We start from the raw sequence: 23,267 nt of genomic DNA on the forward strand, positions 1-23,267 counted from the left end.
GGGGGAGAATCAGCTGGGGAGGCAGCCAGCCTGGTTGGTCGCCCCGGAGCATCTTTCCACCTCCACCTCCCCGGTATTGCCAAGCAGACAGTCGTGCCTCCTCAGGGCAACCTGAGCACATCATTCATCTTTGTGTTACGGCCTTGACTCAGTGCCCTCAATCTTTGTTTCCCCACTAACCCCTGAATAACCTAGAAGCGCTAATCCTATTTATTCTATGTATCCTTGTGCTCGGGTACCTAGAACAGTGCTCGCTGCTAAATGTTGGTGGATCAATTGGGTGAAAGCCTCTTGCTGTTTCTAATGCCTCCAACCAACCAATCATTGCATGGCTTGGTAGGCGGTGAGGGAACAGGATTCATGCAATTCTGCGCCAGGTACTGTTCCAGGCTCTGGAGGTACAGCAGTGAACAAAAATTAAAAAAAAAAAAAAATTCCCTGCTGTCATGGAGCTTACATCCTATACTGACAGTTTAAAAGGAAGAAAGGAAGGAAGGAAAAAAGAAAAAAAAGTGTAGACAATTATGAATAAGCGCTATTGAAAGAGAAATAGGGAATGCAGGGGGTAATGTGTCCTTTTTATATGCAGAAGGCCTTAATGAAGAGGTGACTTTACAGTAAAAGATTGGAAAAGATGAAGGATTCAAATGATGGGGATCAAAGAGAAAGGGGGGCACCTGGGTGGCTCAGGGTTTGAGCATCTGCCTTCAGCTCACCCCAGGGTCCTGGGATCAAGGACTCCCCAAAGGGATCTGCTTCTCCCTCTGCCTGTGTCTCTTGCCTCTCTGTGTGTGTCTTTCATGAATAAATAAATACAATCTTTAAAAAGAGAGAGAGAGGGGATCCCTGGGTGGCTCAGCAGTTTGGCACCTGCCTTCAGTCCAGGGCGTGATCCTGGAGTCCTGGGATTGAGTCCCTGATCCTGCATGGAGCCTGCTTCTCCCTCTGCCTGTGTCTCTGTCCCTCTCTCTCTCTCTGTGTCTCCCATGAATAAATAAATAAAATCTTTAAAAAAGAGAGAGAGAGAGAACAGATGGAAGAGCCACAAGCACAGAGGCACTATAGTGAAAAGAAATGCAAGGTAGTCAGTGCTGTGGGAAGGGAAGACAGGAGTTTAAAAAGGTAAAATAAGGGAGATGAGGTGGATAGCTGAAAGAGGTGAAGACGGTTAAGAGATACAAACTTCCAGTTATAAGTCACAGGGACGAAAATTACAGCATAGGGAATATGGTCAATAATATTGTAATAATTGTGTGTAGTGACCCATGGGAACTACACTTATTGTGGTGGGCCTTTTGTAATGTATATAACTGTTAGTTCATAATTCTGTTCACTTGATACTAATACAGTATATATGTCAACTATACTTAGATTAAAAAATAAAATTTGGGGGCGCCTGGGTGTCTCAGTCTGTTAAGCATTTGCCTTCAGTTCATGTAATGATCTTAGGGTCCTGGGATCAAACCCCATGTTGGGTTGGGCGGGAGCCCTGCTCAACAGGGAGCCTGCTTCTCTGTTTCCCTCTGCCCTCCCCCAGCTCATGCTCTCTCTCTCTCTCACTCTTTCTCAAATAAGTCTAAAAATAAAATAAGGTCCAGTGCCTGGGTAGCTCAGTTGGTTAAGCATCTGCCTTCAGCTTAGGTCATGATCCTGTTTCTCCCCCATCCTCTGCCAGCCACTCACCCTGATTGTGCTCTCTCTCTCTCTCTCTCTCTGTCAAATAATTTGAAAACTCCTTAAGAAAGTAAACTAAAGGGATGCCTGGGTGGCTCAGTGGTTAAGCATCTGCCTTCGGCTCAGGTCATGATCCTGGAGTCCTAGGATCAAATCCCACATCGGGCTCCCTGCCTGGAGCCTGCTTCTCCCTTTGCCTATGTCTCTGCCTCTCTTTCTCTGTGTGTCTCTTATGAATAAATAGAATCTTAAAAAATAAAATTGGGGGGGGGGGATCCCTGGGTGGCTCAGTGGTTTAGCGCCTGCCTTTGGCCCAGGGCGTGATCCTGGAGTCCCGGAATCGAGTCCCGCGTCAGGCTCCTGGCATGGAGCCTGCTTCTCCCTCTACCTGTGTTTCTGCCCCTCTCTCTCTCTCTGTCTATCATGAATAAGTAAATAAAATCTTTAATAAATAAAATAAAATAAGGGAAAGTGAAAGAGGGGCATTTTAAATTATTTTAAACTTATAGCAGCTTCAAATTGTTTTTGGGAGAAGATAAGCAAAATATAGTAAACATAAACATTGTAGATAATAAGAATGCTCTAGGTATCATTTAAGAGGAAATAAAGACTTTAATTCTACAAGTTATGGTATCCATTAATTCAACGACGCATTTGATGTAAGCTCTCTGTTTCTCATTGCATGAACTAGTTATGCAGTGCACTGTGGTTTCATATTCTTTATGAAGTGAATCTTTGCAGTTGTTTCCTATGATGACATCAGAGATGTTTATTCCCTTTCCACCAAAACAACAAATTCTCCAAAAGATCGCCCTTGTCAAAGCCTAAGGTCCCAAACCTAATCATTCCTTTTGCTTTTCTCGACTCAGAAGACTGCTTTCATTTACCAAATCCATGAAGATGTGCCCTATATCCTGGGATCTACCTTTTTTTAAAAAAATATTTTATTTATTTCAGAGAAAAAGAGCACAAGGAGGGGGAGGGAGAAGCAGACTCCCCACTGAGGAGCCCAACATGGGCTCAATCCCAGGACCTGGGATCATGACTCAAGTTGGAGGCAGCCGTTTAATTGACCGAGCCAACCAGGCACCACTCCTCGAATTTACTTTTGATAGTTCATAGGAGGGAGTGTTGAATTTAAGCTACAGTGATCAAAGAAAGCTGTATTGGATATCTACCCCCGTCACTGGCATGATTTATTTTTAAAATTTTAAAAAGATTTTTATTTATTTATTCATAAGAGGCACAGAGAGAGGCAGAGACACAGGCAGGAGAACCAGGTTTTCATGCTGGGAGCCCAATGGGGGACTTGACTCCAGGACCCTGGGGATCACGCCCTGAGCCAAAGGCAGCTGCTCAACTGCTGAGCCACCCAGTCATCTCCAATCTGCCTGTTTTGAGGACTTGTCAGTGGGTAGTAGGTAGTAAGGAAATTTAATTATTATTTTTGTTTGTTTGTTTCCCACTTCAGCTCCACCTCTGTAGCAGCTGAATAGCAGCACTATTACCTCCTTTTGTCCCTTTAAGTGTGCAGATGGTAAGAACTTTCTATTTTCTGCCATTGCTATGCTCTGGGTGCCCCCACTGTAATTTGTTCCCTTAATCCTTTTTTTTTTTTTTAAATATTTTGTTTATTTCAGAGAGAGAGCCTGCACCAGAGGAGAGGGGGAGAAAACAGCAGAATCCCCACTGTTAGGGGGGATACGGACATGGGGCTAGATTCCAGGACCCTGAGATCATGACCCTAAACAAAGGCAGACGATTAAGGGACTGAGGCACCCAGGTGCCCCTGTTCTCTTAAATCCTGCCCGTATCTCCATAAATATACTCTACCTAATTCTTGATTAAACCTTCTTGATTGTGCCATCTGCTTTCTGATAGGATCCTGACGGATACAAACCATCGTATTTACGTATCATTGAGGGTTTTGAAAATGCACAAAAAAAAATATGTATCTGGGCAGAAAGGACTAAGTGTCTAAGTTACAAAATCCTAGGAAACAAGTCAGGGCACTCCGCCCCAGCTCTCACATCTGTTACACGGGGTTTCTGAAAAGATCCAACAACGCGAACTGGTCACGTGCCTTAATGGACGCTCCTGCCATTGTTTAATCGTTACCGGAGCTAGAACGTGAACATTGAAAATGCAGGCCTCCCACTCTGCTACCGGTTAAAAAATAATGCATCCCAGGATGTCTGGGCGGGTCAGTGGTTGAGTGTCTCCCTTCAGGTCAGGGTGTGATCCCAGGGTCCTGGGAGCCTGCTTCTCTCTCTGACTCTCTGTGTCTCATAAATAAATAAACAAAATCTTAAAAAGAAAAAAAATGCATCCATGGAGAAAACAAAAAAGTGGAAGGGGGCAGAAGTAGGAGGGAGAGGGAAACTGAGTTCTGGACAAAAAGGAAGCTTCTCATTCCGTTTCCTGCATTACAAGTTTCTGCCTCCATCACGGTTTGCACGGGGACCAGGGATAGGACACAAAACGGCAACTTCCGAGATTTAATTTCTGAGCTAGGCCACCCGCGCTGTCCTGGCCTGCGAGCCCCCGCCCGCCTGCGCGGTGGCGGGTGGAAGTGGGCGGGGCGCCACGAGGCCCCGCCTCTTCCCAGGACTCCGTTGGATGCCGCCCGGCGCGGAGATACGCTACGCAGTGACCTGTGGCCATTACTGCCTTCTACACGTGCGTATGACTGGCGCCCGCAGCCCTGCTCCCGCACCCCTGCTTGCTGCATCCTTTTCTCTCCCCACCCCACGCCTGATCCCGGCCACTTGTGTGTCCCGGGCAGGCCGAGGTGCGTCCAGCTGGGGCCCTGCCGTGTGGCCTTGCGCGCCATCCGCAGACGCATGGCAGGGGAGCACCCCCCCCCGCACCCCTACGTTAAGTCTCCTCCTCTTGCGCGGTTCCTCCCACCCACAAAAAGCCCGCCGACTGCCTCGGTTGTGTCCTGCTAGTCGTTGGGGGTGCGGCCCTGATGGACACAGCCCTGCCCTTGCGCGCTCTTGGAGCCCGTATAGACTGAAGCAATCCTGTGGCAGTTAGGATATAAAGAGAGGCGTAGGTGGGAGGCCTAGCTTTATAAAGGGCGATCAGAATGAGCTAGGGAGGACTCCAGCCTGAGTGAGCAGGAGCACCAAAAGTCAAGAGCTCCACCTATTGTTGGCAATCCAGTGGAGATAAAATAGCTACAGCCCATGCCCACGTGGGGGTTTGGTTCTAGTGGAGAACGTAGAGTTTTAAATAAATTGAAATGTCAGGTACTAGAAAGACAAATACAAATAAAATTAGGGGCGTCTGGGTGGCTCAGTGGTTGAACATCTGCCTCCAGCTCAGGGTGTGATCCTGGGGTCCTGGGATCCAGTCCTGCATCGGGCTCCTCTAGGGAGCCTGCTTCTCTCTCTTATCTGTGTCTCTGCCTCTCTCTCTCTCTGTCATGAATAATAAAATCTTAAAAAAAAAAAAAAATGAAGCCACAAGTGTGGATGAAGTCACTTCGGAAGAGCATGTAGACGAGAGAGTGAAGGACAGGTCCCCAGCAGGTGCCTGAGAAGGAACAGTCAGAAGGTAGAGGCATACCAGGAGATGGTGTCTTCTGACTCCACCAACTGGGCCCAGTCTAGCTCATCCTAGGTTTACACTTAGATGCTATTTTTTTCCAGAAAGTCTTCCCTAACAAATCAAGTGCTGGGTTGGCAGCCACAGTCTCTTGGCCTTAACCACCCTAGACTGGAAATGTTTGGGTGCTTGCCAGTCTCCCTCAATAGAATGTAAGCTCTTTGAAGGCAGAAGTGGTTTTTGTCTTCACAGCCATGTTCCTGAGACCTTGCCTGGGGCCTGGCAGAGTGGGAGTGCTCAAGGATCACGTGTCAAGGGTGTACCTGTTTACTCTGTTCCCATGTTTTTTTTTTTTTTTCTCTGTTCCCATGTTTTGCAGGATGAAGACCCCCCCAAGCTTCCATTTTTCAGAGTATCTTGTCTCTCCGAATGCCCCTATTTCCCGTACCCCCATCCCTAACGCATCCAGAGCCTCAGCTGTCTTTGAAATCTGAAATCAGTTTGACAAGTTGTAGCTGATTACTTTTCAGGGACCTAAGTCATTTCCCACAACGGACAACTCCAGCGATGACCTCTGTTCTTCACTTCTATGTCCATCCCTCTGGCCATGAGAGGGCAGCTTCAGAACACACTCAAAGGAAGCTCCAAGGGAAGCTGCCAGCACTGCAGTCTGTCAAGACAGAGTTGTGCTACAATGTGAACTGGACAGGTTGGGCCAAGTATTGGATTTTGCAGGGAGGTGTGCCTGGCCAGGCAGTGTCTTAAGATGTCCCTGTCCTGTCTTCCCTGCAGCCAAGTCCCCCCCAAACGCTGAAGAGATGAAGAAGCTGATGTGGCTTTTTGGTTGCCCCTTGTTACTGGGTGATGTTGCTCAGGAGTCCTGGCTCCATCCCGACTCTAGTGACCTGCTGCTGGAGGTTGGGCCCAGGCGAGTGTCTCAGCCCAGGGTAAATGCTTTCCATGTTCTCAGGCAAAGCTCCCTTCCAAACCCGCTGCCCACCCTTCCACTTCCATTCTTCTTCCTTTTACTGTGACCTTTGGTAAGACTTGTTTTTTCTTCGTTCCATCCTACTCCCTGCTTAGAAAGCCATGCACATGGCTTCCCCATTTGGGAAGATGTCTTTGAAAGACTCAGCCAGCTACCAGGCATGTTCTGGAAGTAAAAGAGATTGCATTCTGAGTAGAAATCAAAGCATTTTATACTGGAAGGCAGGTCCGCTTTGATTTGAGTGACCCTCAAAAGCAGATTTCTCGGTGCCCAGGTCTGTGGCTAGAGGCCAGTGGTGAGGGAGATAGAGGTGAGAGGTGAGTGGGACAGCGGTAGGCAGGATCCATCATCTCGGTGGGGCTCTCAGGTCCTAACCATATGGCCCACCTCTCAGGCTGAACTTCTCCACGCCAGCATCCACCAACGTCGTGTCAGTGTGCTGGGCTGCTGGGCTGGGGGCTGTGGATCGTGTGGAGACTACCCGGCGCTACTTGCTCTCGGTGAGGCATTGGGCTCTCTGTGGCAATGAGGGAAGAGGAGCTAGGCCGGAGATAAAGAGATAAGGTCCTGAACGTCAGAGAAACGGGGAGGAGCTCTTGGCTTTAGGCCTATCCTGTGCAGATTGTCCATGCCTAAGACTGCCTGGGCGAGGACTGAGTGGGAAGGGGCTCCAGCTCGTGCTCCCTTTGCTAATCTGCTTCCTTACATGGACTCGTGCCTGGAAGGGAAGTGGGACGTGTCCGTCCTTCCTTCCTTCCTTTCTTTCTTTCTTTCTTTCTTTCTTTCTTTCTTTCTTTCTTTCTTTCTTTTTCTTTCTTTCTTTCTTCTTTCCTTTCTCTTTCTCTCTCTCTCTTTCTCTCTTTCTCTCTCTCTCTTTCTCTCTTTCTCTCTTTCTTTCTTCTTTCTTCTTTCTATTTTATTTATTCACAAGAGAGGCAGAGATTCACGAGATTGGGAGAAGGTAAAGCAGGCTCCACACAGGGAGCCCAATGTGGGGCTCGATTCAGGCATTCCCGGATCACGCCCTGAGCTGAAGGCAGACGCTCAACCGCTAAGCCACCCAGGCGTCCCGGGATGCATCTTTCTAATCGGCACATGGGCACCATGCTGATTAGCCATGGGCAGGCCCTGTGTGATTCGGAGGACAAAGGATGCACCATTTTGTCTAGTGTTCAGCTCTCCACTGTGTGTGTTTGCACCTCTGTGTGTGTTTGCACCTAGTTTGCCCACCCCCCGTCAACGGAGATGGAGACCATCGCTCTGGCTACCCTGCATGATCGGATGACAGAGCAGCACTTCCCCCATCCCATCCAGAGCTTCTCCCTCGGGAGCATTTCCACACCTCTCAACGGCCATATCAACATCCTGGCTGAGGGCCGGTGTGCCCTGGAGAAAGCCAACCAGGAGCTAGGTGAGCAGGGGTGACTGGGAGGAAGGCCCAGGCGAGGCCAGTTGGGGTGCCAAGACCCAGGACCTGGTGCCAGAGTCCTGCAGCCAGCTCTTCTGGGTTGTCTCCTAGGCCTGGCACTAGACTCCTGGGACCTAGATTTCTATACCAAACGCTTCCAGGAGCTACAGAGGAACCCAAGCACTGTGGAGGCTTTTGACTTGGCTCAGTCCAATAGGTAGGGTGGGGTTGGGGTGGCACGGAAATGGGGACTTTCTGAAGTCTGAGCCCATGGAGGTTGGAAGGGAAGAGCACTGGCACTTGCCTTCATGGCTCTTCTTTTGGCTCAGGGGTGCCCCCGAGTCTGTTTGAAGGCCCAGGCTCCTCATCCATCCAATGGTCTATACCCAGATCTTGATTTCATTTTTTTAAGATTATATTTATTTGACAGAGAGAGCAAACATAAGCAGGGGGCTCTGCAGAGGGAGAGGGAGAAGCAGAGTCCCCGCTGAGCAGGGAGCTCAATGTGGGTCTCGATCCAAGACCCCGAGATCATGACCTGTGCCGAAGGCTGACGCTTCACCAACTGAGCCACCCAGGCGCCTCTAGATCTTGATTTCATATTCACTTTGCATCTGAACAATCCAGTGAAAGAACATTTGAAGATTATGGTTTTTGCGGATCTATTTTGACCTAACTAAGAGGTGGCACTAGGGCTCCCTACTCAGCGGGGAGTCTGCTTCTCTCCCTTCGTCTGCCCCTCCCCCTAGCTGTACGTCCGTCCTCTCTCTCTCCCCCCTCTCCCCTCCTCCTCCCTCTCAAATAAATAAAATCTTTTTAAAAATTTTAAAAAGCATCAAGATTATAAAAATAATGAAGTGTCACAAGTTGAACGACACTAGGAAAGAGAAAAAAATTATAAACAAAACAAAGAGTCAGTTGTAACTATGGCCAATTGCTGAGAAGACACGGCATGGCGTGAGAAGTGACCCAGCTTTCTGCCTGACCTTCCTTCCTGCATCACCCCTGCAGCGAGCACAGCCGACACTGGTTCTTCAAGGGCCAGCTCCACATGGATGGTCAGGAGTTGGCACACTCCCTGTTTGAGTCCATCATGAGTACCCAGGCATCCTCGAACCCCAACAATGTGCTCAAGTTCTGTGACAACAGCAGGTGGGCCGTGCCCCAGGCCAGGGTGACCTCAGACATGGGGGAGGGGAGGGCTCCAGGCCCTGATGGGGCAAACGCAGGCCCCAGGAAGGACGCAGGTTCCAGAACCAGTGTGTCCACAGCGCAATCCAGGGGAAGGAAGTCCAATTCCTAAGGCCCGAAGACCCCACTCAGCCAAGCTGCTTCCAGCCGCACCGGGCACTGAGACATGTAGTCTTCACAGCAGAGACCCACAACTTCCCCACAGGTGAGCTGGTCCGGGGGATGGATAGAGAGATAGAGTGTGGGGTGGAGTGAAGGTCTTCTGGGTAGGACCTGGGAGAAACAATAAGGTAAGCTGCTTGTCCTGAGTTTTTCTTAAAGTAGGCTCCACGCCCAATGTGGAGCCCAACGTGGGGCCCAACGTGGGGGTTATACTTCCCACCCTGAGATCAAGACCTGAGCAGAGAGCAACAGTCAGGTGCTTGGCCACCTGTGCCACACAGGCGGCCTGTCCTGATTTTTAATGGGGTGGTCAGAGCTGGGGTTCATCTCTTTGGTACCCATACCTCTTCCCCATCTCTTTACAGGAGTAGCCCCCTTCAGTGGTGCGACCACAGGCACAGGGGGCCGGATCCGAGATGTCCAGTGCACGGGCCGAGGGGCCCACGTGGTGGCTGGCACTGCTGGCTATTGCTTTGGAAACCTGCACATCCCAGGTCCCACCTCGTTCCTCTCTACCATCTCTTCCTTGTTCTGGCAGGCACGGAACACTTCTATCTCCTAGGTCATCTCGGGTGCCTCGGCAGGGCTCTAGAGTAACTGGCCGGTCACCAACTGTGGCCATGAGGATTCCAGGCCAGGAGAAACCCAAGTCACCAGACAGGCTTTGCAGAACTGCCATTTTCTTTATAAACTAGCATCTGCTCAGCAAGGAAACATACTGGATCAGTCTCATGACTATCACCTGCCCCCAAAGTCTAATTTCTTTAGAATTTATTTATTCATGAGAGAAAGAGAAAGGCAGAGACACAGACAGAGGGAGAAGCAGGCTCCCCACAGGGAGCCTGATGTGGGGGAGGGGGACTCAAACAAAACAAAACAACCCCCCCCACCTCTGATCCTAAGATGATCCTAAGACTCGCAGGGGCTGTTGTGGGAAGTGGGGACCCAGATCGGTGCTTTATTGTAGGCTCTACACCTTCCTGCAGTGGGACTTCCTAAAGTTGGACATTCTACCTGCAAGGGTGTCCTTGGTGGCTGACTTAGACTCCTTCTTTGGAAGGAATCTGGCTCCTCTGTGTTCTGTCTTAATGTTCCAGCCAACTTTCTCCTTCCCTTCCAGGTTATAATCTGCCTTGGGAGGATCCAAGCTTCCAGTATCCTGAGAACTTTGCCCGGCCCCTGGAGGTTGCCATTGAGGCCAGTAATGGGGCTTCTGATTACGGCAACAAGTTTGGGGAGCCCGTGTTGGCCGGTGAGGCTTGGGGTGTGGGGGTAACGGACACCTAATCCCGTTATCCGGTGGGTGGGAGGTGTATGATCGAGTGAGCGCTGGGGACACGGGGTGACTGGACTCTGGCCCCCTCTCCCTGTGATGTCCATGCTCCAGGCTTCACCCGCTCCTTCGGACTCCAGCTCCCAGACGGCCAGCGTCGTGAGTGGATCAAGCCCATCATGTTCAGTGGGGGCATCGGGTCCATGGAAGCCGAGCATGTGCGCAAGGAGCCCCCAGAGCCAGGTAAGAGCTCACTTCTTGTCTCTATACCCAGCCAGCTTTGTGTTCCCAGCACAGCAGCAGCAGCTGGAGGGAAATTTAGAGGCTACTTCCTGGGTTGGTTTTTAACTCCCACCTTGTGTGTCTCCCCACCGCCTCTATGCAGATTTTCAAGGCAGGCCAGGGCCTTATACCAGTAGGGCTCTCCATCTGCGTTCCTTCTGTGTGCCCTGCTTTCCTTCTGCATGACAGGTACCCACTCTGCCAGCCGGTGTTTGTTCATTGTCAGTTCAGTGTTTGGCCTGCTATATGCCAGGGGTTTCTTTCCTGCAGCTCAGCTCAGGTGGGCAAACATCTCTTAGGCCCCATGGTGTGCTGGATTGTGTGGTGGAGTGAAGATAAGAGCCAAGGTCGCATTTATTGAAGAGGTGACCCAATCACGTGGCTCAGAATTGAAAAGGCAAAAAAAGGGTCACACAGTGAAAACTGCCCTTCCCTTGACTTCCCAGCTTCCCTTCCTAGAGATAACCCATGGTTAACCAGTGACTGGTGTACCTTACCAGAGGTATTTCCTGCATCTCCCACATATGCATATATGCGTATTCATCTCTTTTTTTTTTTTAACAAGTGCCATATGTGCAGGCTTCTTTTTAATAATCCCATTATTCAGGGCAGCCCAGGTGCTCAGTGGTTTAGTGCCACCTTCGGCACAGGGCGTGATCTTAGAGACCCGGGATCAAGTCCCACATCAGGCTTCCTGCATGGAGCCTGCTTCTGCCTCTGCCTCTCCCTCTTTCTCCCTCTCTCCCTCTCTCCCTCTCTCTCTCTCTCTCTCTCTCTGTGTGTGTGTCTCTCATGAATAAATAAATAAAATATTTAAAAAAATAACCTCATTATTCAGATGTAATCCGTGTACCATAAAATTCACCTTTTTTTTTTTTTAAGATTTATTTATTTATTCATTCAGAGAGAGCGAGAGAGAGGCAGAGACACAGGCAGAGGGAGAAGCAGGCTCCATGCAGGAAGCCCGATGCGGGACTCAATCCTGGGTCTCCAGGATCAAACCCTGGGCTGCAGGCGGCGCTAAACCGCTGCGCCACCGAGGCTGCCCAAAATTCACCTTTTTAAAGTGTGCAAGTCGTCAGGTTTTTTTTTTTTTTTTTTTTAAGTTAGTGCCTTTTTAGCATAAGGACAGAGCTGTGCCTCGAACACCATTCATTCCAGAACATTATTATCACCGCAGGACCAGTTAGCAGTCACTTCCTCCCTCTGCCTCTCTCTGGCAGCAACTCGTCTACTTCCTGCCTCTGCGGATTTGCCTGTTGTGGATGTTTTGTGTAAATGGAATCACACAGTATGTGGCCTTTTGTGTCTGGCATCTTTCACTTAGCACAGTATTTTAAAGATTTATCTGTATCAGAGCACCTGTCAGTACCTTATTCCTTTTTAGGGCCACATGATACTCCATCACACAGACCTCTCGTGTGTTTATTCGTTCATCAGTTAGTAGACGTGTGGGTCTCTTCTACTTTTCAGCTAGTGCAGATAATGCTGTTATAAACACATGTACATGTTTTTCTGTGCCTGTATGTTCTCTGATCGCTGGCCTATATAAGTAGGAGTGGAATTACGGGGGCAGGGGGTCACACAGTAACTGTCCAGCTTTTTGAAAAACTGCCAGATTGTTGCACTGCACTGTTCTGCACCCACCCCCCCGCCCAGCAGTGGAAGAGGGCTCTCATGTCTCCGTGTCCTCACCAGCTCTTGTTACTTAGAGTCTCTCTGATTCTAGCCATACTACGGCATGAAGTAGCATCTTGTGTGGTTTTCACTTGCATTTGGCTAATGACTAATGAATGATGTTGAGCATCTTTTCATATGCGTTTATAGATTTTCCTTGGTGATATATCTGTCAGGATTCTTTGTCTTTTGTTCTGGATTTTTTCTTTTTTTTTATTTTCAAGATTTTATTTATTTATTCATGAGAGACCCAGAATGGGAGAGACGCAGACACACAGGCAGAGGGAGAAGCAGGGTCCCTGTAGGGAGCCCGATGCAGGACTCGATCCCAAGGACCCCGGGATCACGACCTGGGCCAAAGGCAGACACTCAACCACTGAGCCACTCAGGCGTCCTGGACTTTTTTTTTCATTTTTATTTTATTATTATTTTTAAAAGATTTTATTTATGTGTTCATGAGAGATAGAAGCAGAGACACAGGCAGAGGGAGAAGCAGGCGCCCTGCGGGGAGCCTGATGTGGGACTCGATCCCAGGACCCCAGGATCACGCCCTGAGCCGAAGGCAGACACTCAACCGCTGAGCCATCCAGGTGTCCCTTTTTTTTTTTTTTCATTTTTAAATTGAATTGTCTTTTTTGGTGGAGTTACAAGAGTTTTATGTATCAGGGTCTAAATGCTCATCAGATAAATACATGATTTGCAAATACTTTTTTCTTGTTCTGTGGGTTTTTTGCTTTCCTTATGGTGTCTTACGAAGAAAGCACAAATGGTTTTAATTTTGGTTAAGTCAGGTTTATCAATAACATCTGCTGCTGCTGCTATGGTTTTGATGACCTAGCTAACAAAACCATTGCTTAAGCCAAGGTCGTAAAGATTTATAGCAATGTTTTCTTGTGATATTATTAATATAGCTTTTAGCTCGTACATTTAGGTTTCTGACACATCTTGAATGGATCTTTTTATATGGTGTAAGAGTCTAACTTCTCTCTTTCATATGTGGATATCCATTTGTTCTAATGCCGTGTTTCAGAAAGACGGTCTGCACCTTACTGAATGGTCTTGCGACTTTTCAAAAATTGATGGCCCAGAGGTTTCTGGCTTGTTCAGTCATTAGAGCATACAGCTCTTGATCTTGGGGTTGTGAGTTCAAGCCCCACCCTGGGTGCAGAGCCTACTTAAAAGAAGAAACAAAAATCACTTGGCCATAAATATATAGCTCGTTATTGATTCACAGTTGTATTGAACAGTCAGATTGATTGATGTATCCTACCTGTTCTTGTGCAAGTACCGCACGTCTGGGTTATTACAGCTTTGTAGTAAGTTTTCAAAGCAGGAAGTAGGGACACCTGGGTGGCTCAGCTGTTGAGCATCTACCTTCGGCTCAGGGCATGGTATGATCCTGGGATCCACAATTGAGTTCCTTATCCGGCTCCCTGCAAGGAGCCTGCTTCTCCCTCTGCTTGTGTCTCTCCCTCCCTTTTTTTTTTTTTTTTTTTTAAGATTTTATTTATTTATTCATAAAGACACACAGAGAGAGAGAGGCAGAGACACAGGCAGAGGGACAAGCAGGCTCCATGCACCGGGAGCCCGATGTGGGACTCGATCCCGGATCTCCAGGATCGCGCCCTGGGCCAAAGGCAGGCGCTAAACCGCTGCGCCACCCAGGGATCCCCGAGGGGGGACTTGATTGTCACATGCAGATTTTTTACTGTGTGGGTCGGCACCCCCTAACCCCGATGTTAAAGGGCCAACAGTATTTCCTATCCTTGGTAATACAAATGATGTTGCAATGTTTCATTTTGAACGTAGGTGATTTTGTGCCTATGTGAATAAATCCAGAGTATAAATTCCTTGAAGTGTATTTACCCAAAGAATACGTGCATTCGTGATATTGATTGCTCTCCCCTTATATCCGCTCCCCTCCCCCCTTTTTTATATATATCCGCTTCCCTTAATCCTTATCCTTTATTTATTGCCTACCTTCCTCTCACGCATGGACATTGTAAAGGTCGGGGGTCTGACCTTTACCTGATTAAAAGCTGTAATAACCAAAAAAAATAAATAAATAAATAAAAGCTGTAATAACCCAGACAGTGCGATACTTGCACAAGTACCTGATTGCTCTCCCCTTATATCTGCTTCCCTTAATCCTTATCCTTTATTTATACGCCTACCTTCCTCTCAGGCATGGACATTGTAAAGGTCGGGGGTCCTGTCTATAGAATTGGAGTTGGCGGTGGAGCTGCGTCATCTGTGCAAGTGAGTGGCACTCGCTCAGGTGCAGGCTCCAGGACGTTGTCGGGCCTCGTGCTTGGGTGGGATATGAGCTCCCAGACCCCAGCAGCCCAGCTGTACCATACGTTCCCCCCAGGTGCAGGGAGATAACACCAGTGACCTGGACTTTGGGGCTGTGCAGCGGGGAGACCCGGAGATGGAACAAAAGATGAACCGTGTGATCCGGGCATGTGTGGAGGCTGCCAGGGGCAACCCTATCTGCAGCCTCCACGACCAGGGTGCTGGTGGCAACGGTGAGGAAGGGAATCAGGGCATGGGACCTGGCCTCCCTGGTCTCTTGTCAGGTTTGGCTGAGGTGGAGGGGTCAGGGATCTGCAACCGGCTGCCCAGCCCTGGATCCCATTCTCCACCCCCCCATACCTCCTGGAGAGGCTTGGATTGGGTGCTGGGAGCCTGCTGCTGCAGGATGGTAGGTGATGAACGTGCGGCAGCAATGCACACAAGACACACAGAATTAGGGGCTCCTTTGTTTGCCGGGTGCTGCCCACAGCCAGGTCACCACCTCTCCTTCACTCCCTCCCATCAGGCAACGTCCTGAAGGAACTGAGTGACCCCGCCGGAGCTGTCATTTACACCAGCCGCTTCCAGGTGGGCCTCGTCCCCAGAGGTCTGGCTGTGCCCCCATCACATCGGCCCCCACCTTCCCCCTAAACCCCCGACTCCTTGCAAAGACATGAGGCTGGCAAAGTGCCCACTGACCCTTCACTTTTTCCTCCTGGATGCAGCTCGGGGATCCAACCCTGAACGCCCTGGAAATCTGGGGGGCTGAGTATCAGGAGTCAAACGCACTTCTGCTGCGGCCCCTGGACCGGGATTTTCTCAGCCGTGTCAGCGCCCGGGAACGCTGCCCGACTTGCTTTGTGGGCACCATTACAGGGGACAAGAGAGTGAGTTGGCCCAGGAAGCCTGCAGCAGTGGCAGTGGGTGGACGTGGAACTGCCCGAGTCTGGGCTGGAGGGAGGGAGAGCCGTCGCAGGGAAGGGATGAGTAGGATGGGGGTGGGTGGCACACAGACTGGGGAACAGCATGTAGGGGGTGGCCAGGGGCAGAGATGCGATGGGGGTGTTGGGGGGGGGCAGGAACACGCCCTTGTGCCCTGCTTTCTTTTTTTTTTTTTTTTTTTTTTTGAGAGAGAGAGAGAAGCAGAGACGCAGGCTCCATGCAGGAAGCCCAATGCGGGGCTTGATCCCCTGTCTCCAGGATCACACCCTGGGCTGCAGGTGGCGCTAAACCGCTGTGCCACCAGGGCTGCCCTGTGCCCTGCTTTCTAGAAATATTCTGTGCTGGGCCTCACCGTCTCCCTCCCTCTGGCTATGTTGCTGTAGATAGTGCTGGTGGATGATCGGGAGTACCCTGTTGGGAGAAATGGCCATGAGGATGCCTCCCTCTCATCTCCCCCAACCCCCGTGGACCTGGAGCTGGATTGGGTGTTGGGCAAGATGCCTCGGAAGGTTCGTAGGTGGGCGGCCCTCCTCTACCCCAGCTCTTCAGACCACCCTTTGCCCGGCGCACGTTGTCACCTTGTGCTGGGCGCTCCCGCAGGTACTCACACCCCGGTCCCCTTCTGTGTTGTAGGAGTTCTTCCTCAAGAGGAGTCACCCCGTGCTGAAGCCTCTGGCCTTGCCCCCAGGTCTGCGAGTGCGCCAGGCCCTGGAGCGCGTCCTGAGGCTGCCTGCTGTGGCCAGCAAGCGCTACCTCACTAACAAGGTACTCCCTGCACCCTTCCCTCTGCCCACCCACCCCTGGCCTCCTGCTCTTTTGGATTGCTGTGGGGAATTCCACAGGCCCCAGGGAGAAGCGGCAGGGCCAGGGCAGCCACCCTGAAGGCCAGGTCCCCTGCTCCCACTCTCTGAGTCTTGTATATATGTTCGGGGTGAGGCAGGTCCCCTGTGTCCCTATCCCTTGGCCTCTCGCCAACCCCCCGCTGGTTCTGCAGGTGGACCGCTCTGTGGGTGGCCTGGTGGCACAGCAGCAGTGCGTTGGACCCCTGCACACCCCTCTGGCAGATGTGGCAGTTGTGGCGTTAAGTCACCAGGAGCTCATTGGAGCCGCCACAGCTCTGGGAGAGCAGCCAGTCAAAAGCCTGCTGGACCCAAAGGTTGCTGCCCGACTGGCTGTGGCTGAAGCCCTCACCAACCTGGTGTTTGCTCTGGTCACCGACCTCCGGGTGAGTCCCCTGCAGCTTCCACCCTGGAGATGCAGGCTGTTGGGAGGCATCAGCGTCCATCATCACCTTCTCTTGCCCTTCATGCTCGTGACCTCCCGGCCCCTCTGTCCCCACCCTCTCCACCTCTCTCCCTAATGCCCGGTGTCTGCCACTTCCCAGGACGTGAAGTGCAGTGGGAACTGGATGTGGGCAGCCAAGCTCCCAGGAGAGGGTGCGGCCCTGGCCGACGCCTGTGAGGCTATGGTGGCAGTGATGGCGGCCTTGGGTGTGGCGGTGGATGGTGGCAAGGACTCTCTCAGCATGGCCGCCCGGGTCGGCTCTGAGACAGTGCGGGCACCTGGTATGGTCTGGGGGTCATGGGGAGAGGGACAGACCTGTGGGGCTTATTCCTTTCTTGTCTTTTTTTTTTTTTTTTTTTAAGTTCATTTATTTTAGAGTGTGACAGTGTGGGGAGGGGCAGGGGGAGGAGAGTGGGGAGCAGACTCCCCGCTGAGCGTGGATCCTGACCCAGCACTCCATCTCACAACCTTGAAATCATGATGCGAGCTGAAACTGAGAGTCGGTTACTTAACCACCTGGACCACCCAGGTGCCTCCACTCTTACTCCTTGCTCTGCAGGATCACTGGTCATTTCAGCTTATGCCGTCTGTCCAGACATTACAGCCACTGTGACCCCAGACCTCAAGCATCCTGGAGGGAGAGGTATGGGTGCTCCTTCCTCACTGCTTTGTTTATTTAGAGCCTGGTCCTCTGTTTGGAGTCTGCCCTAAGAGGTCTGGGCCCCTCGTCTTGGCTCTGGGACCTGGGGGAAGGTATCTATGGGTCTGTCCACATGCCAGGACTTCAGTATCCATGAGCACGGTGAGGAGTCTGAGCCACCCACTTCCCTCACCCCTGCCCCGTCTCCCCAGGCCATTTGCTGTACGTGTCTCTGAGCCCCGGGCAACACCGGCTAGGGGGCACGGCCCTGGCCCAGTGTTTCTCGCAGCTAGGCGAGCAGCCTCCCAACCTGGACCTCCCTGAGAACTTGGTGCGTGCCTTTAGCGTCACCCAGGGGCTGCTGAGAGGTGAGTGAGGCCCTGGGGGAGATGGAGCACATGACTGGTGTGTGGTGGGCACTCGCTGGCTCAGCAAGTACAGGTGGGGCAGCAGGGATCCGTGGCCCTCCTGTCTAGTTCTCTGAGCATGCCCATGTTCTCACACATTACCTACTTTCCAGAGGGGAGTGGAAGGACATTAGCTTGAATCCCAAGGCTGCTGAGCATTTTTCTCCTTCCTCCAGACCGCCTCCTCTGCTCAGGCCATGATGTCAGTGACGGGGGTCTCATCACCTGCCTGCTGGAGATGGCCTTTGCTGGGAATTGTGGGATAGAGGTGCATGTGCCTGCCCCTGGGGTCGATGGTGAGCTGCTGGGGGTCTAGACTTGGGCTGGGCTGCCCCCCCCCCCTGCCGCTGTAAACCCCATGTCCTATAAAAAAATGAAGCATCCCCAACTCTGTCGCCTGAGTCCTTGGCTCTCCTTTCTGACCACTGAGCCAGGTGACTCACCCATCTGGGACAGACCCCGAGGCCACATCCTTGGTCCATCTCTCCTGTCCTCCCCTCACCTCAGTCACTGAGCCCTGAACCATCCCCCAACGGTAGCACCCTGGTCACCCTCATGCCTTCATTCTCCCAGCATTGTCTGTCCTGTTTGCTGAGGAGCCGGGCCTGGTGCTGGAGGTGCAGGAGTCCGACCTGGCCCAGGTGCTGAAGCGCTATCGGGTTGCAGGCCTCCACTGCATGGAGCTGGGCCCCACGGGTGATGCCGGGCCCCACGCCTTGGTGAGGAAGGGCGGGTGGTGCACAGTTGGGAGGCTGGGGCTCCCCTGTGCCAGCCCCCGGGGAGGCGGGGTGCCCGGGCAGGATCCCCGTGCTCTTGATCCTGAGTGACGTGCCCTGGCCTCTAGGTGCGAGTATCGGTGAACGGGGCCGTGGTCCTGGAGGAGGCTGTTGGGCAGCTCCGAGCCGTCTGGGAGGAGACCAGTTTCCAGCTGGACCGGCTGCAGGCAGAGCCCCGCTGCGTGGCCGAGGAAGAACAGGGGCTGAGGGAGCGGATGGGGCCCCGCTACTGCCTGCCCGCAGCCTTCCCCAAAGCTTCCGTGCCCCGTGAGCCTGGTGAGGAGCTGTGTGCCATCTGGGCTTCCCCAACACTGCGGGCCGGTGGGGGGTAGAACCCAACGCCTACATGCTAGCGCCTGCCCAGGAGGTGTGGGGGGCCAGGGTGGGGTGTTAGGGAAGGAGCCCCTGGCCCAGAGATGCTCCTTCTCTCCCAAGGTGGGCCGGTGCCCCGAGTTGCCATCTTGCGAGAGGAGGGCAGCAACGGAGACCGGGAGATGGCCGATGCCTTCCACTTGGCTGGCTTCGAGGTGAGCAGGGCGGCTGGTGGAGCTGGGGCCGGAGCCTTGGGCTCCTTGTCCTCCCATACTGCCTGTCTCCGTCCTGCCAGGTGTGGGACGTGACCACGCAGGACCTCTGCTCTGGGGCAATCAGTCTGGACACGTTCCGTGGCGTGGCCTTCGTGGGCGGCTTTAGCTACGCAGATGTCCTGGGCTCTGCCAAAGGTAAGCATCAGGCTCGTGCCCGCTCCCTCCCCTGCACATTCCTGTGGAGGTGCCTTGGCTCCCTTCATCCTGACTGAGAATTGACCTCTCACCTCCCTGGGGCTGGGAACAGTGAGTCCTTTAACTTGGGGCCACATGCCAGCAGAAGGCCCGTGGGTAACCTACACAGGTCAGGGTGGCTGGGTGGCACAGGATGACACCAGCCCCCACTAAAGGGGCAGCAGCTACGCAGCCCCAGCATATTGTGCTATTGGAAAGCTGGTTCAGCATGTCCAGATCTTTCTAGTTTATGGGAGAAGCCCCAAAACACAGATTTTTATATAAAACCTGATCTTTAGGGATCCCTGGGTGGCGCAGCGGTTTAGCGCCTGCCTTTGGCCCAGGGCGCGATCCTGGAGACCCGGGATCGAATCCCATATCGGGCTCCCGGTGCATGGAGCCTGCTTCTCCCTCTGCCTATGTCTCCGCCTCTCTCTCTCTCTCTCTCTCTCTCTGTGTGACTATCATAAATAAATAAAAGTTAAAAAAAAAGTTTTAAAAAAAAATAAATAAAAATAAAAAAAAAATAAAATAAATAAAACCTGATCTTTAAACAGGCAATTAAATAAAAGATGTTGAATGCTCTGCTGGCCAGGCAGAAAGACTTACGGGGCCATCTCTGGCCCAGGAATGGCAACATCTAATTAAAGCACATAAACCTGTTTCTCCCCTTTGCCTTTGCCCTGAAGGAGGTGTGGGTGCACGCGTGTGTATGTGTGTGTGCATGTGTGTTCGGGGGTGCCAGGGGTCACACAGGGGAGGAACAGTGATCCTAACATAGAAAAGCGACCATCGCCCTGCACCCTAGCTGCACCCTGACGGCCCTGTTCCCTCCCAGGGTGGGCGGCCGCTGTGACCTTCCACCCAGTGGCCAGGGCTGAACTGAGGCGCTTCCGGAAGCGGCCCGACACCTTTAGCCTGGGCGTGTGTAATGGCTGTCAGCTGCTGGCTCTGCTGGGCTGGGTAGGAGGCAGCCCCAGCGAGGAGGCCAAGGAGACCAAGGAGACCAGCCTGGACTCCTGGCCAGCCCCGCCCGGCCTTGTGCTGCGCCACAACCTGTCTGGACGCTTTGAATCTCGCTGGGCCAGCGTGCGGGTGGGGCCCGGGCCGGCCCTGATGCTGCGCGGGATGGAGGGTGCCGTGCTGCCCGTGTGGAGCGCTCACGGGGAAGGTGAGGCCCGGGAGGGGTGGGGGGCGGGAGGGAGCACGAGGGAGCTTGGCTCTCACTTCCCTCCTCTCCCACCCCTTGCAGGTTACATGGCGTTTTCTTCTCCGGAGCTCCAAGCCCAGATTGAGGCCAGGGGCTTGGCTCCGCTGCACTGGGCAGACGACAATGGGAAGCCCACAGAACAGTACCCCATGAACCCCAACGGGTCTCCAGGAGGGGTGGCCGGCGTCTGCTCCCTTGATGGCCGCCACCTGGCTGTCATGCCTCACCCTGAGCGGGCTGTGAGGCCCTGGCAGTGGGCATGGCGCCCTCCTCTGTTTGACACTGTGACCACCTCCCCCTGGCTCCAGCTCTTCATCAATGCTCGAGACTGGACCCGGAAAGGAGGCTGCTGAGCAGGTGGGGGGTGGGAGGGGGTTCTGGGGCCTGACCAGGGCCTGTGCCCAGGGTCCTCTGTCCTCCCTGTCCTCAAATTCAGAAGCATCTCACCCGATCTCCAAATATGCCTTGGACAGACAAAGGGCCTAAATGCCAAGAAAAAACTCAGCTGGGATCCCTGGGTGGCACAGCGGTTTAGCGCCTGCCTTTGGCCCGGGGCGTGATCCTGGAGACCCGGGATCGAATCCCACGTTGGGCTCCCGGTGCATGGAGCCTGCTTCTCCCTCTGCCTGTGTCTCTGCTTCTCTCTCTCTATGTGTGACTATCATAAATAAAAAAAAATTAAAAAGAAAAAAAAGAAAAAACTCAGCTAATTTTTAAAATCTGCCTGTTCTTGCCTTACGACATTGGACCTGTTTTTGGTTCCTCTGCTCTGACAGGGTTTGCTGATTGTGGGAAGCAGTGCTTGGGAAGTCAGGATGTGCATCCAGGAGACCCGTGTCTCTGCCTCTCTCTGGGTGTCAATAAATAAATAAAATCTTTAAAAAAGGAAAAGGGCCGTCTGGGTGGCTCAGTAGGTTGAGTCTCCGACTCTTGGTTTCAACTCAAGTCATAATCTCCTGGGTCATGGGATTGAGCCCTGCACCAAACCCCCACAGGGAGCTTGCTTCTCCCTCTGTGTCTCATGAATAAATTAAAAAAAAAAAAAGTTGTATTTGATAGCACTGGCAGGGGAGGAGCAGCAGGCAAAGAGAGAAGGAGAAACAGGCTCCGCACTGAACAGGGAGCCCAACACAGGGCTGGATCCCAAGACCCTGAACAAGGTCATGACCTGAGCCCAAACCAAGAGTCAGGCCTTTTTTTTTTAAGATTTTATTTATTTATTCATGAGAAACAGAGGGAGAGAGGCAGAGACACAGGCAGAGGGAAAAAGCAGGCTCCATGCAGGGAGCCCAACGTGGGACACGTGGGACTCCATCCTGGGTCTCCAGGATCAGGTCCCGGGTTGAAGGAGGTGCTAAACCACTGAACCACCCAGGCTGCCCAAGAGTCAAGACTTCTTAACTGACCGTGGGCACCCACATGCCCCCCAAAATGTAGTCTTATTAGTCGAGTTTTCCAATGGGCACCAAATGAGTGCCACGTGGGCCTCTCCATCTTCCAAAGGAAGCTGTGATGTGCATGGTGAGACCCCCTGTTCTTCCCCCTAAGAGAGAGTGACCTTGACAGGGACAGGCCTTTGGCACTTTCTTGCCCCAACTCCTTTCCACTTGCACAACTGCTCAGAGCCCTCTCCTCCCCTCACCTGCTAGGTGGATCGCTGCTCATCTCAAGAATGAGGCCAATTAGATCTTCAAATGTACTTGATTGGATTTTTTCCAAAAGATTTTATTTATTTACTCATGAGAGAGACACAGGCAGAGGGAGAAGCAGGCTCCCTGTGGGGAGCCCGATGTGGGACTCAATCCCAGGACCCCAGGATCACGCCCTGAGCCAAAGGCAGATGCTCAACCGCTGAGCCACCCAGGTGTCCCTTTCTACCACCCCCTTTGAAGAAAATCTTGCCCCACTTTAAGCTCACATCATCCTGTATATCACCTTCACCCCCTACTTTGTACTCTGCTGGCTTCCCAGTCATTCCCTGTGGAAGCGACGGCCAGTTGTTCCTCGATATCTGACTCCCTATCTACAAATACAACCCTCAAGTATTTTTGCAGGGGTTGTGTGTGCTCAAAAGAAAGATGCCGCCTCCCAGCTGCCCATTAACAGGGAGGGCTATATTCTTAAGGGAAAGGTGTTCTCTTCTCTTCAGCTGTTCCTGCTTCCTGCTGTCTGAATTGAAAACGTAATGGCTGGAACTCCAGCCCTTATATTGGACCATGAGGCAGATTTTGGACTTGGCATCATGTGGTGCAGAGTAATGAGACAGGAGGAGACTGGGTCTCTTGACACTGAAGACTACATATGAGCCTCGGAGGCCTTATGTGTGAGAGACAAACTTCTGTCATGTTTAGCCTTACTCTGATGTTTTCTATCACTTGTAGCCAAACCTTATCCTATGCCACCCTTCCTAACTCCCCCTTATTCTTCAAGGGCATTGGTACCTGGTTCATAGTCTTGCTCAATTCCTTCCATTGTCCTGGATTCACGTTTAATCATTTAATGCTCTGGACCTTTGTCCAGTGACTTCCTACATTCCACCTTGGCCAACCACCTCCCTTGGGTTTCGTCATCACCCACATCTGCTGCACCTCCAAGTTCACTGATCCAAGCACCCTGCCTGTGACCATAACCTCCCTTCCTTGCATCTTGTTTCTTCATCTTCAGGACTCAGATCTCAGTCATCAGGACCTCCAGCTCAATAACACCCCCCTCCCCAAGCCACATCTTTCTTCCCCACACATCCGA

At 52.1% G+C, this 23,267-nt stretch overlaps 1 protein-coding gene across 3 annotated transcripts; it reads left to right on the forward strand.

Moving 5' to 3' along the window:
- Positions 1 to 37: 37 nt before the first annotated feature.
- On the forward strand, positions 38 to 22,221 carry PFAS (phosphoribosylformylglycinamidine synthase). 3 transcript variants are annotated; one of them, XM_025428432.3, is made up of 29 exons: positions 38 to 111; positions 3,146 to 3,211; positions 5,757 to 5,935; positions 6,019 to 6,154; positions 6,609 to 6,714; positions 7,436 to 7,625; positions 7,734 to 7,839; positions 8,634 to 8,774; positions 8,894 to 9,018; positions 9,341 to 9,469; positions 10,096 to 10,227; positions 10,363 to 10,491; positions 14,393 to 14,466; positions 14,579 to 14,735; positions 15,029 to 15,090; positions 15,228 to 15,389; positions 15,828 to 15,953; positions 16,078 to 16,209; positions 16,439 to 16,669; positions 16,829 to 17,009; positions 17,288 to 17,371; positions 17,581 to 17,736; positions 17,952 to 18,071; positions 18,349 to 18,494; positions 18,620 to 18,827; positions 18,987 to 19,078; positions 19,159 to 19,273; positions 20,151 to 20,483; positions 20,565 to 22,221. In XM_025428432.3, the coding sequence occupies exons 3-29, from the start codon at positions 5,794 to 5,796 to the stop codon at positions 20,873 to 20,875; spliced, it is 4,026 nt and encodes a 1,341-aa protein (XP_025284217.1). In that variant the 5' UTR covers positions 38 to 111; positions 3,146 to 3,211; positions 5,757 to 5,793; the 3' UTR covers positions 20,876 to 22,221. The 3 variants fall into 3 exon arrangements, with proteins under 3 accessions (XP_025284217.1, XP_025284216.1, XP_025284218.1); XM_025428431.3 differs by lacking the exons at positions 38 to 111; positions 3,146 to 3,211 and adding an exon at positions 4,200 to 4,353; XM_025428433.3 differs by lacking the exons at positions 38 to 111; positions 3,146 to 3,211 and adding an exon at positions 4,267 to 4,465.
- The last annotated feature ends 1,046 nt before the right edge of the window (positions 22,222 to 23,267 follow it).

The sequence above is a fragment of the Canis lupus genome, chromosome 5 (genome assembly GCF_003254725.2).
Source record: "Canis lupus dingo isolate Sandy chromosome 5, ASM325472v2, whole genome shotgun sequence".
Taxonomy (NCBI): Eukaryota; Metazoa; Chordata; class Mammalia; order Carnivora; family Canidae; genus Canis; species Canis lupus.

What these genes read in the sequence shown, in the direction of transcription:
- PFAS (XM_025428432.3), top strand. Translation starts at nt 5,794, where the DNA reads ATGACCTCTGTTCTTCACTTCTATGTCCATCCCTCTGGCCATGAGAGG. An exon ending in CCAGGGTGCTGGTGGCAACG is followed by an intron (nt 14,736 to 15,028) that starts GTGAGGAAGGGA and finishes CCCTCCCATCAG; the next exon opens with GCAACGTCCTGAAGGAACTG. An exon ending in ATGCCGGGCCCCACGCCTTG is followed by an intron (nt 18,495 to 18,619) that starts GTGAGGAAGGGC and finishes CCTGGCCTCTAG; the next exon opens with GTGCGAGTATCGGTGAACGG.